Below are 21,082 nucleotides of genomic sequence, written 5' to 3' on the forward strand. Positions count from 1 at the left end.
TCTGACTCAAACACCCTGTGAGAAAAAGGTCTGGCTATAGCCACACAGGGAAACTTGGAAGAGCCCACATGCATACACAGTAGCCAATCCGAGCCTAGTCTTCATAGCATAGCTCCTCCTCCCTCTGTGGGCGGGTTTACTCACCTGGCCAGGTGTAGCAGTGAAACTCTCAGACATTGGATCCTAGCTCAGCACTGGCTGGTGCTTTGAGCCTGAGAATCACAGGTTTGAAATCAGAGGGGGGGAAGAGACTGAAGGCAAAATGATGGCTACTTTATCCCTGACGGGCACCGTCACGTCCTGGCAACAAACGGTAGGGATAAGGAGGAGGACTGTAGAGTGCAGGAGTACTTAAGCAGCTGTAAGTCAAACATTACATTACATAGAACACATAATCAGATATGGAGTAAACTAAGGTAAAGCTGATATATCTCCTTAGATGTGGATTCATATCTGAAAAACAAATCCAATGTTTGGAAATTCCACGCCACTTGTGGGATTGTTTTTGTTTGTTTAGTACTGGTTTGGGATTTTGCATCAGAGTGAGCTCTCTGTGTTTTGTCTGCGTTTCCAAGACAAATAGCTGCTCTGTTTGTGTATCTTGGATCAACTGGTCATGTGTGCGTGATTGACAACTCTGTTTGGGTGTGTAGACCATGTATGGACAGATGCCACATTAGCTTACACACAGCCATGCATGCACAGACACATAGGCTGTGAAAACCTGTTTTAGTAATTAGTGATTTGTTGATAGAATCACATGAAAAATCATTAATTATCAGCTGTTCTGCTTCATTGCTTCTGTCACAACACAACCACTGTGGTAAAAATACTGACAGATTGTGGATATATTTTTTTAAAGGAAAGCACCCATACAGCACATACCTCCAGCAAGACTACATTATCGTCTACATTTGTCATTTTAATATTAGAACATGTCAAGAAACCTTTTGTCTGCATTAGAATGCATAGTGATCAAATATCATGGGATTGGGATACGAGCCAGATTTGCTCATTCAGAAGTAAGTGCAGATGTTCACAGTGAAAATGTTTAAAACATGCAAGACCAAGAGCATAATCACTTTGGCGAGTGTAAGACAGCTTAAATGAATGGGTAGCCCTGAAATTACATTTTTGTTTCTCTTTGTTTGAAAAATAATCATCAAATCTATCAATTTTTACTTACATAACAGCCTCTTTCAAATTATTCTGTTAAGTTTTTGTAGAGAACTGAGAAAATCATTTAAACTGACGTCAAATTGTAAACAAGCTGTAAACAGCTTCAATCAGTTTAAGCAGAACAATACCAGATGCAGTTTCAGAACCCGGTGCAGCTTGTTTACATGTAAATGTTTGACTGTTTGGTGCACAGCAGCGGGGTGTGTTGTGTTCGTGCGAGTATTTGATTTGCCTGCTCTCTCTCTGTATGCATTTTCCTACCTGTCTTTTCTTACTATTGTTCTGTGTGCAGCCTACGGAGACAATGGGACACTCTTCTCTCTCTCACACACACACATCTCAGTAAAATGCCTTCAGGAGGATATCTCTGCTTTCCAGACGTATTACACCAGACAGTCTCCTCTTAAGTTTATAAAGCTCGTCTCCATGGAATTAATAAATCAAACAAGAGTCAAGACATGTGCATGGTCTGCCCTCTGGCAATTTGAACTGCTCTTCTTTGTCATTAAAGCATGTCAGAATTCAGTCAGTACATCCTCTAACGATTTTCTCTTTTTACGATGTTTGTTTTCACAGAATGAGGAGAAGTCTCAGTCGGAGGTAAGCATCAGCCTGCGCACAGCACTTCTAGCTCTTTAATTTTCTATGTGCAGTTGCTGAACTTGTTGGAACATGGGGGGGGGGGGATGGTCACAGTTGTATCTAGTTACACGTGTAACTGTATTGTGACTGACCATGTAACAGGCTCTTGTTCCTCTCTGCACACCTGTGTACACTTGTATGTGCTCTTTTATGCATACACTGTGTTTCATCTCTTAACCTGAACATATCAGAGCTCCCATCTGGGAGCCTCCCTCATTTGTTGCTACAGTTTTTTTTTTTTTTCCATAATGCGTCTGGATGCATGTGTATGACTTTGCATGCTTCTATGGCGCAGGTATGTATGCTTTTGTCTTGGTGTTTTTTGATGTCGTGCTTCTTTACGTCCTCAGATTCGCAAGCTGCGCCGGGAGCTGGACGCCTCCCAGGAAAAAGTTTCCGCCCTGACGACACAGCTCAGTGCCAATGTAAGTGAGCAAGCACACAGACACACGCACAGTCCTGAACAAACCTATTTGTACATGTATACTGTCTCCTTGCAGTGTTTATTGTGCCACAATTAATCACTAATATGCTAATTAAAAAAAACTTATTCTGAGGTTATCAACCAAGTCTGTGCAACTTTGCCCAAAAATTAGATTTCAAATTATTATCAAGGTGTATATATTGCATAGAAAATAATAAAAGATTTCAGGTGGTTTGGGATAATGGGCATTACAAAAGTGGCCTTTTTTTTAAAAAAAATTCCAAGGTTTTTACTAAATGTTTATAAAAGGGACATCAAGCAAAAATTCTCTTCAGGTCAGTTTTTCTTTTTTAAATGCAGTAGGTTTGATTGTACAATTAAACTAGACCAAAGTCTTCTGCCACGAAAGCTGCTCTATGAGGATGTACTTTAGCACAGCAATGCTTTGAGAAAAATACTAACTTCAGCATGCCAACATGCTCACAAGGATATTGCTAACATCCTGTGATGTGATGACTATCATGGTTTTGCCAAAAGACAGATTCATCTTCAAAAAAGCTGTCTCCCTCAAGCACCCAAACATTTACTAAATACACGCAAGAATGTTTCATGATATTCATCAAATATTGAACAGATGGCTCAGGTTGAGCACTTTACTCCAAGAAGGTATAATTTTACATCTGGCAGAACCATGAGAATATCTCTTTAAGCGTCTCCAGACATGATCCTATCTGCCACCCTACCCTCTGTATTGCACAAGTCTCGCCACACTCTGCTTGTAATCTGCCGCCTAAATCAGTGCACGCTGGTGGTTTAACTGTGGATTAGTGATATGGAAGGATGGGAAAGGTGTTAGATTACCGCAGAGAGACTGTCATAGATGTGGACAGAAGATTTATAGCTAATGACGCCTGGATACAAGAAAGTGTGGTGTGACTGTTGAAAGAAAAACGGACTAAAAACATTGCAGTTTGTAGTGTGGGGTCACCAGGTCAGATTTAGGGTGTGAAGGAGGGGCTTTGTTCAAATATTTGATTACATACTGCAGACAGATGACAAATTATCTGAACACACCTTGAAGCCCCAGAGGCCGAGACCTTAAGAACATCTTCTGCTGCAAGAAGCCACGACTTGAATCACCCATCAATCAATGCCTTACTCAACTCTCACACACCTCCTGCAGGCATCTGCAGATCATTTATATCTGTAGTCTAAAGCCTGATACAGTATAGTGACGGACAACTGCATTCACACTTGTTTAAACCAGCACAATCAGCATTGTCACACTCAAAATGAAGAGTTTTTTGAATATTGGTATGCTTATTTGTTGTATATGGATTCATTTACAATTTTAATTATTTATTTTCACATTATTTTCTTATGACATGCAATGCCTATATGCCTTGTTTGCAGCCAATCCCACCTACCTATTCTGAAGCCTCCCATGTTGTCAGAAAGTAGAAAATTATTTCTTACACTATCTGTACACTATGTCGGCCAGAAATACATCAAATCAAGTTGGAACATAAAAATCACCCAAATTGTAGTCAAAAGAGGTTTACTCAAAGATGGCTTTATGTTGTCATCAGTACAGTCTTGGGCCTTAAGCATAAATGAATGGCTCTCGCTCCAAGGACTGTTTTTGGTAAAGATAATGTAACAGTTTGGCTTCAGTGTTGTTTGTAGTGTGGGAACCTGTCCAAAGCTGACCTACAGGGAATAAGAATTCATCACAGGGTGTTATTATTGTGCACGATTTGAATTGGTTAAGTTTTCGTTTTGGTTTGAAGATTGCTTGACTGATGTCGTGTTTTGGTTTTAGCCCCGAGATTGATGCAGTTGGGGCTGTTCATTTTTTCAGCTGAAGGTCTCTGCTGCACAGCTCTGTGGAGAGGTCTTCAGTCCCTCATATTCTTAAAACAACGAATTTGTTGTTTTTACCTTTTTTTTATATTTATTTTTCATACTTCTCAGTCAGTGTTTGTTAGCCAGATATCTCAAAGTTACAGGTGGTATTTGGCTGAAGTGTGGTGGACAGATCTTTCTTGGACAGCAGATTAGGTTCTGGGATTTGAAAGTCTGCGCTAAGCCATAATTATTTTGCCGTTTTAAATTCTAGTTGGAAATTCTGACTTGCATGTGGTATTTAGTAGCAAGTCATACCTGTAAGATGAATGAGGCTGTGGCTTTGCAAGGTGGAGAACTGAATTAAGAGTTGGAGGTTTGAGCTCTCCAGTTTACATTTAGCTTTTCAATAGATTTTTACAACAGTTGCACAACTTGTTTTCCCACAGGCTCACCTGGTGGCAGCGTTTGAACAGAGTTTGGGCAACATGACCATCAGGCTGAAGAGTCTCACCTTGACGGCAGAGCAGAAGGTGAAAACACCTCTTGTTTTATAACACACTGGGCTGTACAATTATCATTTTGCACTGTCCCTGCAGCTGATTTGCTGGTTTAATCTTCTTTTTCATTTTTTCTATGTAGGACTCTGAGCTGAATGAGTTGAGGAAGACCATCGAGCTGCTAAAGAAGCAGAATGCTGTTGCTCAGGCTGCCATCAATGGAGTCATCAACACACCTGAACTCACGCCCAAAAGGGACAGGACAGGTACAGACAAACACTACACAAATCAGAGATATTTGATAGCCAAAGCTAATATTTTTAATTAGAATTTTGTGTCAACATTTCAGAAGTTGACTAATGCATTTGTAATGCAAATAAATTAATATTTAGTGTACACATACAAGATGGCCTCTGCACTCTTGTATGAATGTCTTGAAGGACAGGTCTTTGAGAAAGGCCATTGAAGGACTAATTGTACAAAAAGGATCCCACAATCTGTCCGAACCACAAAGCAACTACAACATTTTATTGATAAGCAGACATTGTTATTTAATGAAAGACATATTTCAAATTAATATATGACAAGCGCATACATTTTCTGCCACTGTCTGTCTCTCCTCAGGCAGCAGTAACGGTAGTCCACAGCAGCAGAATCAGCAGCCAGACCTGCGCATCAGAAGGCAGCACTCCTCTGACAGCGTCAGCAGCATCACCAGCGCAACTAGCCACTCCAGCGTGGGCTCCAACATGGATGCCGATTCAAAGAACAAGAAGAAGAACAAGAAGAACTGGGTAAGATACTGCAAATTTAAAAGTTATACATCTGAAGATGCATGATTTCACTGTGCAATGAGACAAGCAGCCAGCACTCATGGTGGTTTGTTCTTTTTGTCTTTTCATGTGTGTGTTGGTGTCACATTTTTGGGAATCTCCCCTTTTAGGCTTCTTTCACTGGGGAAAAGGTGATTAAACTATATATATACTTCATAGATTCAGTCCTGTTGAATACCAAGTAATGATTTAATTGGTGATTTGCAGGTCAAAAGATCTTCAGACATCTAGGTTAAAACCGAGCTAAATGTGGTTTTAGTAATCGTCTCTTGACCAGCAAAATACCAAGTCAGTGCCTACTGGCTAGTGTCTAGTCCTAGTGTAAGTTCCTTAGTTGTTTTTTATTAGTGATCATACAAAAATAACCTTACATACTTTAACTTACAACTTTAAACACATTTTCCTTTTGTTTTTGAAAGACGTTTTTGTGCAACAGAGGACAAATAAAAGATGACGACGTACGCAACTTTTTTTTTTTCCCCCTGTCTGTCGTCTTGTAGACTGAAACGATGTTGTGTTAGCCGCCTGGGGTTAGAAGTATCTGATCCTGATGTTGAATTCTAAGAAGATCAGTGTGGTGATTTGTGTGTGTTAAAAGACATGAGCTGGTGTGGAGTTTCCTGCTTTAGGTCACAGTGATAATAAACGACCCTCCTGTGTGCATGTGGATGTGCTTCCAGCTGTCAGTTTGTGCAGATGAGACCGCACAGGAGGCTCCTCCATGCAGGTGCTCATGTGGTGTGTATGATGTGGAGTACATAGGGGCTATGTACGTTGAAGAGTATATAATGGATCATGAAAGACCCCCTGTTTCATGGTGGTTGTGATGTAGCATTAGCCTGCAGCTGCCTGGATGTAAAATAAAATCAGCTTTCGTACTGTAGGGGCCTGTAGATTAATCTCTTAGTTTAATCTCTGTCCTTCCATAACACATTAACCACCCAAACCCATATGATCATGTGCTTTTGTCTCTGTCTTCCTTTGCTTCGCTTCATGTGGCAGGTTTATGAGGTAAGAATGGTATGCTGTGTGAAATGAAAGAAACAAAGCTGCCTAACCCCTGCACTTTTCTAGGTTACTAACCTCTGTCCTTTTTCTCCTGTCCTCTGCTGCCACCGTAGTGCCTGCCTCTCCCTTAAAACTGCTCTTATGACACTTGAGCCAACTCTTGAAAAGAAAATAAATCCACTTGAAATTACTTAAACACAGAGAAAGGGTATTGGTGATATAGCTTGTGTCTCTGTTCCCATTTTAAAAATCCAACAGTGAACCAAATGTCCATATTTCAACCCCCACATGATAAGAAAAGAGAATGAGTCTGTTTCAGTAGAGTCACAGCACTTCTGTCCTATCTATTCAGCACAGAGGCCATTTCTCACAAGTTCTCATGAAATTTTATAAGGAAATCAAAAAGATATTGGGACATTCCTAAAAGTGTAGTTTGAATATGACTCATCATTTTTGTTTTTTTACATATTTTTTTTAAATGAGCAATGACAAGTACAGCTTACAAAACATTGCTGTTTTAGTTAATTATGTTGCAAATTGTGCATCAGATTGCCTCCAAATAAGTTTAGAAAAATGATAAATAGTTCAATTAAAAAGTCATTGCACTGCAAAGTACATTTTTAATATTTAATTTCCAGTGTGAAACACACACACACATCTGAATGGAATTCTCTCTCTCAAAAGACTGTCAACACTGTCACCTGCTTCCTGTGATCTAATCATTTTTAATTATTTATTCAGATACTGATTTTCACCATTTTAATATAAATATACAATTCCAATTTTGAAAACAAAAACAATGAGCCATGAGTAAAGTATAAATCAGTAGCTATACACTCACCTTTCTCTTGCGTTTAGAGCTGCTCAAGTCATAAGACAGCCTACCCATAATTCCCTTTTTCCTTCTGACTCACCTACACTTTTTAACAGCTGTTTTCCTCCACTCTCCCCGGCACACTTCTCCTCCTCTCCCTCTCAGCCGTGTGTTTTTGGTGTCCCTCGCCTGCTCACATTGTCCCCCTTTCTCTGTTTTCTACCTGCAGCTGCGGAGCTCCTTCAAACAAGCGTTCAGCAAGAAGAAATCGCCCAAGTCGGCCTCTTCTCACTCTGATATCGAGGAGATGACAGACTCGTCGCTGCCGTCCTCCCCCAAACTGCCCCACAACGGCACCGCAGCCTCCAGCCACATGCTAAGGAACACGCACTCCAACTCACTGTACGTAGACCTCATCACCTGTAGGTGGTTGCAGGACTGGGAGCTCTGTCTTATCCTATAGAAACATAAAATCTACTCTTAAATCTAAATATTTCATGTCACTAAACTGTGGTTGTGCACATACAGATTGTCTGAGTGTCTGGACAGCGAGGCAGAGACTGTGATGCAGCTGCGCAGTGAGCTCAGAGAGAAGGAGATGAAACTGACTGATATCCGCCTGGAGGCTCTCAGCTCTGCTCATCAGCTGGACCAGCTCCGGGAGGCCATGAACCGCATGCAGGTCTGCAAATAGACACACACACACACTACTTGAATTTACCTTATTGATGAACAGTGTTATTATCTTGCAAAGCAGTTTTTATCTTTAATAATAAAAACTCTTTGTAGTTTTAGTTTGAGAAATGCTTTATGTAAACAAGCTCTCGTAGTATTGTTTAGTTGTACTAGCTTTCAAAACATTGCACTAATTGATCGGATTATGGTGATTCAATAAATTGTCAACAATTTCTAACTCTACAACTACACCTGACTTAACTTCCGGTTCAGATTTTGCAGACATTTGAAAGGACACTCAACAGGCATTTAAATACAGAAGGGGGGGCTGAAGGGGGAGTTATCATTTAAGTTTAGAATTGAGTTTACTTCATCTGTGCATTTGTGTGTTTCTGCAGATGGAGATCGAGAAGCTGAAGGCAGAGAATGACCGTCTGAAGGTGGAGAATCAGGGCAGCAGGACGGGCTCCCAGGCCTCCATCTCCTCCTCTCCTCCCCCTCACACACACAGCCAGGCTGTGGGAACTGGACCGGGGCTCTCCCAGCACAGCCTCAACCTCACCACCAGTGAGTCCACCAGCCTGGGTAAGACAGAGCTAATGTCATGGGACCTACACAGTTCCTGGTAGATTTAAATTAGATACAAAAAAGCCTTCAACCCCATGTGACAGTTGGGACATACAGTATAACATTATCTTTTTTTTTTCTTTTTTTTTTTACGTAAATATTTTTCATTAATGGGTTAGTTATTATGTTAAATGCAGAGATTAGAATTTTCTGTCACAAGCACGAATATATATCAAGACTGTGTGAGATCACTGTAGACAAAAGGTGAATCATTTCCTCCAATAAACAGATGGCATATGTGTCAGATTATTACACAGTGAATTTACTTGCGCTTAAGTAACTGCTTATTGTCGGCTTTCTGCAGCTTGCTTTCTGAAAGGGAAAACATGGAAACACTTGAGTTATTTAAACTGGCCATTACCTTAATTTGAATTTGGTTGTTTTACCTTGGCACTTAAAACTGTCAAATCCTTACCAAGGTCATGGGAAATGTGGAAACCTTGTCTGACTTTGCTCTTCCTTCCTGTCAGACATGCTGTTGGATGACACAGGCGGAGAGGGAGGGATGAGGAAGGAGGGGCGACGCGTGAAGATGGTCGTCAGCCTGGACGAGGACAGCAAGTGGGGAAAGGTGAAACCTGTTTGAAAAATACAACTCAAACTGATTTTTGTTGGTGAAGATGGTTATTGTACCTGTAGGCTTTTTGATATCTAAAACCAGTCGTGTTTTTCCACCACAGGAGGGCCAGTCTCGTCATTTTCTGATTGGTTGCATCGGTGTGAGTGGTAAAACCAAGTGGGACGTCCTGGACGGAGTTGTCCGACGCCTTTTCAAGGTAAAGATAAACAGGGAGATCTGCGATACAGAATCAGATAACAAGACGATGTCACAAACACCTCGGCATCAGTGTTTTTAGTGTTCAGTTTTAAGTCTTTGAAAGTTAACTAAAAGTTTTTAAGGATCTTGGCAGTTTTATACTATAACACAAAATGCAGAGTTGTTTAAAATACAACTATTTTCTTAACCATTTTGAAAGGTCCTTCTGTTCAGAAAAAGCACTGTAGCTGGTATCCTTTTTATAAACTTCACAAAAACTTTACTTTAAATACCGAGCCTTTGTATCTGACAGGAGTACATCACCCATGTGGACCCTGTGAGCCAGCTGGGTCTGAGCTCAGACAGCGTGGAGGGATACAACATTGGAGAGATCCACCGGCCCAGTATTCCCAGCGCCGCCCACACACCTGAGCTGCTGCCCTGCGGCTACCTGGTGGGAGACAGCAACACCATCAACATCCAGCTCAAAGGTACCAACGCCTCATCAAGCCAACACTGCAAATGATAATTCTGTTCTGCTAGTGTGTAAGGAGTAATCATTTCTTTAGTTTCAGTCAAGACAGTGCATTTGTCTATTATTATTATTATTTACACTACTCAGCTGCTCGTAATCATGTTTTTAAGTCATGTGCCAAGAGAAAATCTTGTCAGAAAACACTGGATACTGAGAACTTTGGAAATCCAAAGGCGACCATTTGGTTGGTTAAATTTGAAATAGAAGATCGAGATGGAAATTTGGCTTTTGACTGAATGCTGCTGACATTTCTCTGGTTCGTTGTCAAATGCATTGTGGGAAATGTCCATAATGACTTGCAAGGCAGTTTAAAGGTTTACAAAATAATTCAGTCACAGCGGTGCATCTTGTGCTGAAACTATTAGTCTATTAATCAGCCAGTCTGTGGCTTTTGTCCAAACAAATAAATCAACAACTGTTGTTTTAAACTTTTACTTTTAAAGTCATTTAGGCCTGTTGAGCAAAAATGGCCCGTCAAATGTGACCATTTACTGCTTTTCGCTTAATATCATCATGATAAATTGAATATCATTGAGTTGAGTTGTCATTTCCGCGTGTGTGCGCGAGCAGCCTACCAAGTAAAGGAGGTTAAACAGGTAGCTTGTTGTCAAAAGACAAAGGGAGTAGTCTGATTTGCATATAATTGATACTACCTAACAAAAACCTCAGGCAAAGCATACATAAAAGTTTTAGGAAATGAATAAGATAGTATCATCTAAACTCTTTTGACATGTGTCCAGGTGTGAGCAGTGAGAACGTGGATTCGCTGGTGTTTGACACTCTGATTCCGAAGCCAATGCTGCAGCGCTACGTCTCCCTGCTGAAAGAGCACAGACGCGTCATCCTGTCGGGCCCCAGCGGTACAGGAAAGACCTACCTGGCCAATCAGCTATCTCGACACCTGCTGCTGCTGGAGGGCCGACCTCTGACACCGCACTCTGTTGTCACTTTCAACGTGGACCACAAGTCCAGCAAGGTAAATAATACTTGTGCAAATTCTGTATTGTCTGCACCTGCATCCATCAAAGTGTTAGTAGTAGTTTGTAGAATTTCTCTTTAGTTGGTCACACTGGCAGCTATGTGGAGATCATATATAAATTTGTCATATACATATATCATATACAGACTTTTTAGCTTTTTTTCTGTTCTTTAGTATTGAAACATTAAAATGGACTTCTTGTATAGGTTGAATTTAATTCTGTTGCATTTTCTGATGAATTACAAGTCTATTTTCATATTTCAAACAATAGCCATAAGAGCTATAATCAAATCTATCTATCCATTAACAACTAACCCACTATTTATTAAACTAAAGGCTGTAAATTTCAGATGTGCGTTAGGTTACTAATCAAAGAAATCACTACATTAAAGAGTGCGTACGTAAATGAACGTCCGTAACATTCAAGCCCTTACCAAACAAGTTCACACAATGCTGATTAAGCCCATCACTGCCAGGTAAATCTCTCTGTATTCACAGTATACCATGGTTTAAAAATCTGGTGTCTGTGGCAACACTCCCTGCTGGCTTATTGGTAGTGATGTGTTTTATGCCAAAAGTTGATTAAAGTGCGAGAAAGCCATTTTGACCTGCAGGTTTTTAAAAATTAGCATTTTGGCATTAGTGCTAGATGGTAAAATTAGGGCTCCATGTTGTTAATTTAACACATCAAGACAATTAAGATCATCATATTAAAGAACTTAACCTTCCTCTAATCGTCATCTAAACATGCTGGCTTATACTAATAGTAACATGATTTCAAATGCTCTCTCTCTGTGTAGGAGTTGCGTCAGTACCTTTCAGGTTTGGCGGAGCAGTGCAGCGGTGTCCCAGGGGCGGACAGCCCTCTGGTGGTCATTCTGGACAACTTGCACCATGTCAGCTCCCTGGGAGACATCTTCAATGGCGTCTTCAACTGCATCTACCAGCACTGGTAAGTTCACAGACACATGTGCACAATCATGCTAAACATGAATGTTTGGATACACATCCACTGATTTACTACTGAGTGAAGACTTAAAATATGCAGGTTTGTTAAAAGTATGTACCTATGTATAGTAAGACAACAACATTTGCTTCCTGTTCAAACCTTCAACCGTTCTACTTTAACACAACATATCTGTTGATTTATTAAGTATGGTATGACTTAATGGACCGATGAGAAACAATAATGATCAATGTTTTCTCTCCCTTAAGCCCCTATATTATTGGCACCATGAGCCAAGCCACGTCATCTGCCCCCAACCTTCAGCTTCACCACAACTTCAGGTAAACTGCTGGATGTTGTTGAAAAAGATCTTAAAATATATTTTTTTAAATAAAAAAAATACATCTCTATATAGGTAAATATGGGGGAAAATGTTATATTGTGATATTTCTAAGTCCTGATATACATGTGTCTTCTCTGATAAGGTGGGTGCTGTGTGCAAACCACATGGAGCCAGTGAAAGGCTTCCTCGGTCGCTACCTGAGGAGGAAGCTGATCGAGATGGAGATTGGCAGCCGAACACGGAACGTGGAGCTGGTGAAGATCATCGACTGGATTCCGCGAGTTTGGCACCACCTCAACCGCTTCCTGGAGACACACAGCTCCTCTGACGTCACCATCGGTAAGTGAATGATGCACCATTAAAGAAAGATCCTTTAATAAATGTCAATGTGTAGAAACAATGAGCGTCTCACCTCTCTGCCCTGTGGCGTGCAGGACCTCGTCTCTTCTTGTCCTGTCCCATAGACGTAGAGGGATCCAGGGTTTGGTTCACCGACCTCTGGAACTACTCCATCATCCCCTACATGCTGGAGGCCGTACGAGAGGGACTACAGGTAACACACTCATGTGCACATACAGTTTGTTCCTTCCATTTGCACTAAATGAAAAATGATGGACTGATTGGGCTCTGGCCAAAAAACAACAGATTAGGTTTTTGGTGTTGGCCCAGGTCTAAGATTTAGGTAATTTTTATTTATTAATTTATTTTTGTTCATACTTTTATTTATTTGAGAGAGACTTGATTTGACACCCTGAGGGGATGTTTGAAGGATCCAGCTGAATGAAGTAGAAATGTAATAAGTTTGACAATTATGGAATTATTCAGATTTGCCCTCTCACTGGACCAGGGTTCATCAAAGTGAAATGGATTCAATTTGCTCTCTTAATTCGCATGTAATTAGCATCTGATTTAATTAGGCAGCAGCTAATTAACTAATAATGATACAATAAGATCACAACCTCAGAGTGGGGCTTTGAAAGGCAGAGTTAAGTAGAGGAATTTGACTCCAGACCTACCAGTTTAGAAGAGAAACCAGAATGTAGTGATGCTGAAATGCAGATACTTTTTACTAAAGCTGCAGTTTATCTGCACCCGACTTAACTTGGCTTTCAAAATTTGAAAACTAATCTTTAGTTATTCATATGTTTCTTAAAATGATCTCTAAGAAAATTAAGCCACTGGAATCATACAAAAAATATAGAATATACAATACAAGCCAACACTATAAAAATATCCTATCAAAAAGACTACAGTCAGCTCAGTAGGTGTTAAATTTAAGTTTGTTGACCATACAGTTGCAATTCTCCATCCTCTTTGTTTGGTTTTGTAAAATAATCAGATTTTTTTCTAGTAGCTCTTACTTTTACCTGCTGTCACTGAGATTTAGGTTTAGTTTTCTCTTCTCTAGCCCAGCCTTTCTTTAATGCCTGTACAAATTAGCACCTGCCTTTTAAAGGCAGAGACATGCTTCTTGCGTTCAAGTCCAAAATAGTAAATCTGCCTCATGTTCTAGTGTGTTTCTGACACATTCTGTCTCTCTGTAGCTGTATGGCCGCAGGGCTGCGTGGGAGGACCCTGCTGCCTGGGTGATTGACACTTACCCATGGTCAGCCACCCCAACTCCAGCCGAATGGCCTCCACTGCTGCAGCTCCGCCCAGAGGATGTGGGGTTCGATGGCTACTCTGCCCCGAGAGAAGGAGTCCGGAAAGAGCCACCACAGAGCGACAGCGACGCAGACCCACTGGTGAGCGGAAATGCACATGGAGAAGAACAGTCTCAACTGTGAAAGTTGATTCTTGACCTTGGAAATAGTAGTTTGAGAAATAAATCTTAACTCACGGTCCACTAACTAGCTAGCTTCCTTGCTTGCTACAGCACATATTTTAAGTGAAGATAGAGCCTTTTGAAATTATGCAAAACTCAGTAACAGTAATCTCTGAGTTGTAATGCTTGTTAAGACTGACAATTGTTTCTGCTGACAGATGAACATGCTGATGCGTCTGAAGGAGGCGGCAACATCATCAAGTCCACAGAGCTACGACAGCGACTCCAACAGCAACAGCCACCAGGACGACATCCTGGACTCTTCGCTGGAGTCGACCCTGTGATGCCATCAAAATGCAACACTGGGATCTCTTTTCAGGAGGAACTTTTTATAAGAACTGTTCTCACTGTGAGAACTTTTTGTTGAGAATATAATTTCATGCCACAAAATCCAGACACCTTAATTTGGGTGCAGGTAACCCAAATACTTAAAGTTCAAATGCATTTCAGAAAATGGGCAACAAAAGTTTCTACTGCACTGTTTTGTTTTTCACCGCTGTGGCCCGTGGCTCCTCGGTCAGGAGCCTGAAATCTACTTCAGACAGACAGAATAAAAGCACACTGCCTGTCACTGTTGATGAGGCATCATCATTACCATCATCACCTGCCATCAGCATAATTAAACACCAGCCATGAGTTCTCCATCCTCCACCGAGCTGCAAGCTCATCAGGCAGATACTGCCCAGCTGCAGTGTGCCTGAGCTGCCTGCAGATGGTGATGCAGGCCCTTGTCTCTAGAGCATCAGTGAGCTTGAGCTACCAGCTGCTAAGAACACGCAGATGAGGCTGCTGCTGGTTGGATGGATGGATGGATGGATGGATGGATGAACAGCCTGCCTTTTTGTGCTCTTCCCTTTCTACGGCTGAAGTTGCATGTGTGATTGCTGGAGGATAAATCAAGTCAAAGTGAATGTTGAGTCCTACAGCATGCCTGCTCACATTTCCAAAAGCTCCTAGAGATCACAAACTCTAGAGATTTCATTCAACTCCAAAGTTGCAAAGAATGATGTAGGACTAATCCATGAAGGAGATATGTCCACCAAAAGTAATTAAGAGCACATATAAATAAATAGTTCCTACAATCAAAATGTTTTTGAATAAAATGTCTGCATTCAGTGAACAAAAAGGATGAGAACTGGTAAACAAAAGAAGTTGGCAAACACTGAAGCAACAGCACTGAAGCTTCACCACCAGAATGATGTCAAAGGCTGTGGAAAACTCAAAACTAAGGAGACAAGCGTTTAATCAAAAGTTCCCATCACAATCTTTGCTGAACTTTAGTTTCCTTTGGAGTTGACACATCATACGGCACTTTTCATCAAGGTTAAATCCTGCATCATAGCTTAGGAACTGTTGTTATACCAGAAAATAGTTCCTTTGAAATAATAACACACTAAGTGCATACGTTTTATTGGGCACACAGATAAAAAGCTATTCCAACCCAAAACAACATCTGTAGCTAATTTTACAAAGCAAGGACAAAATCTAATATATAAAATCCCTTAAGAGTCTTTCAGGAGGAAAGGGCACTAACTGGGAAATTAACATTCACCATGGCTAGATATTTCCTTTTAACTTTTACCACTTAAGATAATGTCCTTTTCTGTGTTGTAATTCTCCATTGTAATTTCACAAATAACGCCTCTACCACTTTTAAGTTCTTGCTTTGACCACTTAATAATTATGTTAGATCTCCTTGCACATTGGCCCAAACAGGCTGTTGTAGCACAAATCTCTTTTGGTGCTGGACTGAATTCTAACAATGCCTTACTCTTTTCTAACAGATATGTGCATTAGCTGATTATTTGTCTAAATGGCTGTAAACTTAACAGGGCTCTGAGTCGACACTCTCCTCAAGCACCTACAGTTGTCAAGGAGCGGCTTCGACCCGTCGTCATATCAAACGCCAATGCTGTGGGATTAAGATGTGAATGAGAAGCAGTACTTTGGGTCTCAAAATAATCTGTATGCATGTATGACCCAGTGCTGTGAAGCTGGTGTAAATATTGGACCTAGCCTGACATTGCCAGACCAATTTACAATTGTGAATTAGCCTGGAACCCCTCAGTTCATTTTCGATTTCCAAGGCAGAGACCAAAATTCCTCTGGACTAAATTGGAGAATCCAGAGGTCCAGCTGGTTTAATACTGACGTGGTTAGCGGACTCAACGGAATGTTCCACATCAGTGACAGCCATCTTGGTTGTTTTCTCAACTTCGTTCTTCTGTACAGTCATCAAATCAAACCCGCCCCATATTAGAGAAACTGTTGTGGTTGGCCCCACCCGGGCCAGGTTGGCTGGAAATCTGTCTGAACAGGAGGGGATCGTGATGCATCTGTCAGAACAAATAAAACATTAGCTTGCAGATTCGTCTGGTTCCCAGACTAATTTGGACCACTAGCAAGAAAGAAAAATATATAGATGTTTTGGTGCTCAAAATCAGAACCTTTTGCAGGTTGATTGGATGAGGGAAGTTTAAGAAGACATGTTGATTTTATACCTCATCCCCATCCTTTTACTGTGCTTTTGCCATGCTCATAGTCCGTTTTGATTCTGTGATTTGTGATGAACAAAACTGTCATAACAAACATGTTGAACTAAGTGAAAACTAGTGTATATGCTGCTTTCTTTTAGTGATATAATTAATCTGAAGTTAAAGGTACTTGTGGTTGAATGATAATGTAAAACGGTTTAACATTTCTGTGGCATAGAAAATAAAGAATATTGTACTTTTTCTTTGTTTTAAACCTCCCAGCCTGCCATCTAGGAAGGGCAGGCGGGCGTTTAAAGCTGGGGTCATGCATCACTTTCAGTGTTTTTGTCACCGATCCTATGCAACATTCATTCTGATCTCCAAATGCGTTTTTCAGCACTGTTGAGATAAACAGCATGAACCTGACTTGTGAAAGACGTTTCTGATTTGTTGCCCATGTTCTTTGTCCATGTGTGTATTTGATAGAGGATTTCCTGATACGGTCCTTTGTAAGCACAAACTGATTCTCTGTTTTGTGTAAAGCCTGCTCAGAGGTGTGGATGTTGTGGAAGCATATGACCAGTCTGTCAGTTTATTACTCACAACCTCAATGAATGTTTTGCCTTCTTTGCGATGTACATTTTTTATATGTAACATAACTTTGTAAATAATTACCTTGAAGCATTTTGATGACTTTTTCTAGCTGATTTGTTACAGTACTTGAAAAGGAGTATTTTGTGTACAGTCTCTTTACATCAGAGCAGATTGGTGCTGTTTGTCATCACTGGTCTGTCCAGGGCTCGGAGAATTAATCTATCACTGTACTAGTCTTAAGTTATTGTGATTCAATAAAATTAATAATTATTTATGATTGAATTTTGTCTATCGGTTCTTTTTTTTAAACACACAAACACACAACTGACTTGGAACTGTTTACAAGTTTATTTGGTATTTGTACAAAAAGTGTGAAATAAACATATATACAGCACATAATAAAACAATTATTAAACAAATTCATATAAATTAACGAAATAGCTACATTTGTCAATAAACAACTCTATTCAAGGTCATGGTAAAAGGAACTCGGTATTCTTGGCATAAAATGTCCATACAAAATTGTACAAAATACTGTACAATTGAACAAAGCTGTGCAAAACAGCAAAATGTATCAGAAGCAGATCCTGTACAGAGCGCATGCGCTGATGAAGCAACAAACTTGAGTGAAACTTATTTTTTGAACAATGACATTTATGGAGTCGGTTTCAGGGTGGCAGCTTCTTATAAATCTGGTCACAGTCTCATGAAAACAAAGCATGGGTTAGATCTCTATATTTGCTTTTTTAATAAATTAAGATACTGTTATTTCTTCTTCGTCTGACTCTGAGAAGTCTGAGTGCTTACTGGAAAGAGATGGAGAGGAGATGCTGGACCCTGCCACCCTCATTCTCTCTCTTCTGAATGCTTCTTCCTCATCCTCCTCTTCATCCTCGGCTGAGGACTTCTTGCCCACGTCGCTGAGGTCCGGGTGCGGATTGGCTTTCGTGGGCAGCGTCTGCTCGCGGCAGCCACCGGAAGACAGCAGTTCTCGTTCCTTGGAGTTCCTCCACTTCATCCGCCGGTTCTGGAACCAGATTTTCACCTGTAGACGTTGAGAAAATGAGTGACAAAATTCTTTGTCCGATGCAGTGGCTTGCGCAACAACGTCTTTACGCGCATATTACGCACGACATATTACACATTTTACGCACATTTGAGCACTCGTGGATTTTTACCTGCGAGTCTTTTAGGGCCAGTTTAGAGGCCAGTTTCTTCCTGTCGGGCTTGCTGATGTATTTCTGTTTCTGGAACATTTTCTCCAAGGCCTTGCGCTGTACATCGGAGAACACCGCCCTCCTTAGCATCCCTCTCCGGGGTTTCCCTCTGGCGGCCAGAGGCCACGAAAAAGTCCCCGGGACGGGGACAACGGATGAGGATGCTACAATACAAACACACAAGAGAAATTGGAACTTGTTAGCTTTGTTTTCTTTGCCACATCTCAGAAGAAAAAAAAATCTGTTCGCAGAGAAGAAATTATCCTTAAAACAAGCCTCAGTCCCAAATGACTAAGAGATGGGAAAGATATTGCTTTATAAATCTAAACTTAAAACCAGACACATGCAGAGGCTCTATATTAATAATAATTTCTCTTTAAGGCCATACTTTTCAACCGGTATTATTGGAAGTTTTCCACCTTTGGAACTGTGCAATACGTCTCCGTTTTGAGTGAAATGGCACGAGGTGACTAATTAGCACATTGGCCGGTCCCCAACCGCATTGGTATGGTAAAGAGGTAGCATATCCTTTAAGGAACCCTGTGAGGGCGGATAGAGGAGTTAATAAACCGTGAACGGTAATTGTGTAGTAATGAACTAACGCAGAAAAGACTCTGGACAGGCGGCGAAGGCCATATATTATCGCAACAAAAGGAGATTTACACTTTCAAACTAAACACAACTGCATACCAGAATACTGATGCCCGGGGGGGGGGGGGTAAAAGTGGAGGAGATTTTTTTTCTTCGTGCCTTCAAATCATTTTCATTAAATGAACACGAAAAGCTATTCAGGACGCTGGAGTTGTTTTGTTGAGGCATTCAGCTGAGCCCATGAAAAGACTCCATCTCCATTATGATTTGCCTGAATGAAAGCATGGACTAGCGACTTTATAGACTTTTCTAAGAGATTATTCTTTATCTCAACTCGTTGATTGGCCCACTTGGAGAATAGAGGAACGTTTAGGGCACAGAGAGAGTGAGCACTGGAGGTCAGTGGTAACCTATCCTATGGGCGTGCAGCATGCAGGGGAAACTTTCCCCAGCTGGGACATATTGGATGCAGTTGGGCTCAAAATCCACCTGCGCAAGACACTTTTCCTCTCTGCATACTGCCGATTAGACTTCCTGACTGTAGCTGCCCTGTGGTCGCAGCAGAATCAGGAACAAGGACGCGCTATGTGGTCTTGTGAGAATATTGAAAACTCTCAATAGCGCCTAATAGGGAAATTAGTGCATGACTGGTTCACGCCTTTGGCCCCCCCTGGTAAAAGTCACTCTCCGGGGTGTGTGGGTGGTTCGCCCGGTGGGAGCTGACCAAATTGGTCATGGTGCTGGAGGCTTTGTTGCCCACCACAGCGACCTAGTGGCCCCCCGGGCTCTGTGGGAAAACGCGGGGCCGGGGAAATGCCAAAACGCCCCCCAATGGGAAGCAGAGGGGACTATAACTCGCCACCCCGCCTCAAATTTAGAGCGTGACGATTTGGGATAATTGGTTAATTAGGGGGAGGGTGGGTGGGTCCGGGTAGGAGCCAGAGCCAGCAGTCCCCATTAATAAGACAGTGATTTCTTCTTTTCTGGTAAAAATCTATGACAGGGGGTGAAAGTGTTTTACATCTAAATGCAATTAGTTCAGACAGAATTCTAAAGGCTAAAGAGAGATGAATCTATAAGGGGATGTGCGTAAAGGTTGCGCTTACCTGGTAAATAAGGCGTCCTGAATATGGGGTGAAATGTTCCGTCAAAGCAGGGGATAGGGAAGGTCTTGGAGTGCAGGCTGTGGAATGTAGGGGGTGAAGAGGCTGTGGAGGAAAATCACAAGTTAAAATTCCTGAATGATAAAAATGCATCTAAAGAAACACCAACTCAAACTGAAGGTAGGAAAACACAGTGGAGCCTGTCTACTCACCGATCTTTGGTGAAGGTGCAAGGATGGCGCTCACTCCAAACTTGAGAAAAGTTGGGTCCTTGCTGCTCGGCACGGACGTTTTCAGCGAGCACGGTTCGCGCGTTACCGTGGTCGTGGCCGGCGCGCGCTCCGCGGGCGCGCCGCTGAAGGACACGGTGGTGGTGGATGTGGGCAGGGAAGCGCTCGCTGACGGGACAGTCCGGTTAATGAAGGCGGCGGGGCGGCTTATCCGCAGCAGGTCCTCCACCAAAAAGCTGGAGTGAGTCGGGAAGACGGACGGCAGGGTCTGGTGAAGTGGCAGAGAAGCGGCGGGCCGGTACAGACCCGGGTAGAGGGCAGGAGGCGCGATGATGCTTGGGATCATCATGGTCCCGGCTTTTGAAAAAAAAATCAGTGTGTGAAATCGGAGATACTCCTTCTGGTAGCTGAGAGAATCAGTCGTGTGAATGGCTGCTAACTCCTCTGGTTTCCTCACTCTGGGGAGAGAAGTTTTATAGCAGCCGGCCCCCCCCCCCCCGGCCCTCCGCTCTGGGTTGACAGCCTTAACAATGGGGCTCAACAAAGTTCTCCACATGGGTCGCTTTCATGCCGCATCCCCCGGCCTGCTGATTGGCCGGAGGACGCAATTTATGATTGCATTAGACTTCATAAGCAAGCAACACACAATGTCCCCACCACAAAAGAGCCTCAGTCATCAATTTTGCATGTTGACCACTTTCTTTTCAATTTGTTTTGTTTGGCAGAGGCAAGCAGTCTAATTAAAGAGCTGTCTTTACAGATTCAGTCTTTATATGGAGACTATTAATGAGTACTTAAAAGATACTTTATTCTTTTCCATTCATGGTGTCTTTTTGTTATGGAGAATAAAAATATGCTCGTTAAAAATGCAAAATTATTCTTTTATTTTATTTTCACTGCTGACAAAATAAACACCTACCTAGCTAGATAAACCTAGGCGT

General features: G+C 41.6%; 2 protein-coding genes across 2 annotated transcripts in view; one reads left to right on the top strand and one right to left on the bottom strand.

The window, feature by feature from the left end:
- Positions 1-17,282, top strand: part of nav2a (neuron navigator 2a) — a 110,105-nt gene extending 92,823 nt beyond the window's left edge. The window contains exons 22-39 of the mRNA XM_046031909.1: positions 1,756-1,779; positions 2,172-2,246; positions 4,540-4,623; positions 4,733-4,856; positions 5,215-5,384; positions 7,475-7,647; positions 7,774-7,927; positions 8,319-8,505; positions 9,018-9,118; positions 9,228-9,323; positions 9,618-9,795; positions 10,580-10,815; positions 11,619-11,770; positions 12,034-12,105; positions 12,250-12,446; positions 12,542-12,660; positions 13,652-13,852; positions 14,091-17,282. Coding sequence (XP_045887865.1) covers positions 1,756-1,779; positions 2,172-2,246; positions 4,540-4,623; positions 4,733-4,856; positions 5,215-5,384; positions 7,475-7,647; positions 7,774-7,927; positions 8,319-8,505; positions 9,018-9,118; positions 9,228-9,323; positions 9,618-9,795; positions 10,580-10,815; positions 11,619-11,770; positions 12,034-12,105; positions 12,250-12,446; positions 12,542-12,660; positions 13,652-13,852; positions 14,091-14,216 — 2,469 coding nt within the window. The 3' untranslated portion in view covers positions 14,217-17,282. The remainder of the gene's footprint in view (positions 1-1,755; positions 1,780-2,171; positions 2,247-4,539; positions 4,624-4,732; positions 4,857-5,214; positions 5,385-7,474; positions 7,648-7,773; positions 7,928-8,318; positions 8,506-9,017; positions 9,119-9,227; positions 9,324-9,617; positions 9,796-10,579; positions 10,816-11,618; positions 11,771-12,033; positions 12,106-12,249; positions 12,447-12,541; positions 12,661-13,651; positions 13,853-14,090) is intronic.
- Positions 17,283-17,754: 472 nt separating this feature from the next.
- On the bottom strand, positions 17,755-20,493 carry dbx1a (developing brain homeobox 1a). Its single transcript, XM_046033401.1, has 4 exons — positions 20,124-20,493; positions 19,915-20,016; positions 18,179-18,381; positions 17,755-18,045 (listed from the first exon to the last, which is right to left on the bottom strand). Exons 1-4 carry the CDS (start codon positions 20,488-20,490, stop codon positions 17,755-17,757), a joined length of 963 nt encoding a protein of 320 aa, XP_045889357.1. The 5' UTR covers positions 20,491-20,493.
- Positions 20,494-21,082: the final 589 nt, after the last annotated feature.

This window comes from Micropterus dolomieu, linkage group LG20 (genome assembly GCF_021292245.1).
Source record: "Micropterus dolomieu isolate WLL.071019.BEF.003 ecotype Adirondacks linkage group LG20, ASM2129224v1, whole genome shotgun sequence".
NCBI lineage: Eukaryota > Metazoa > Chordata > Actinopteri > Centrarchiformes > Centrarchidae > Micropterus > Micropterus dolomieu.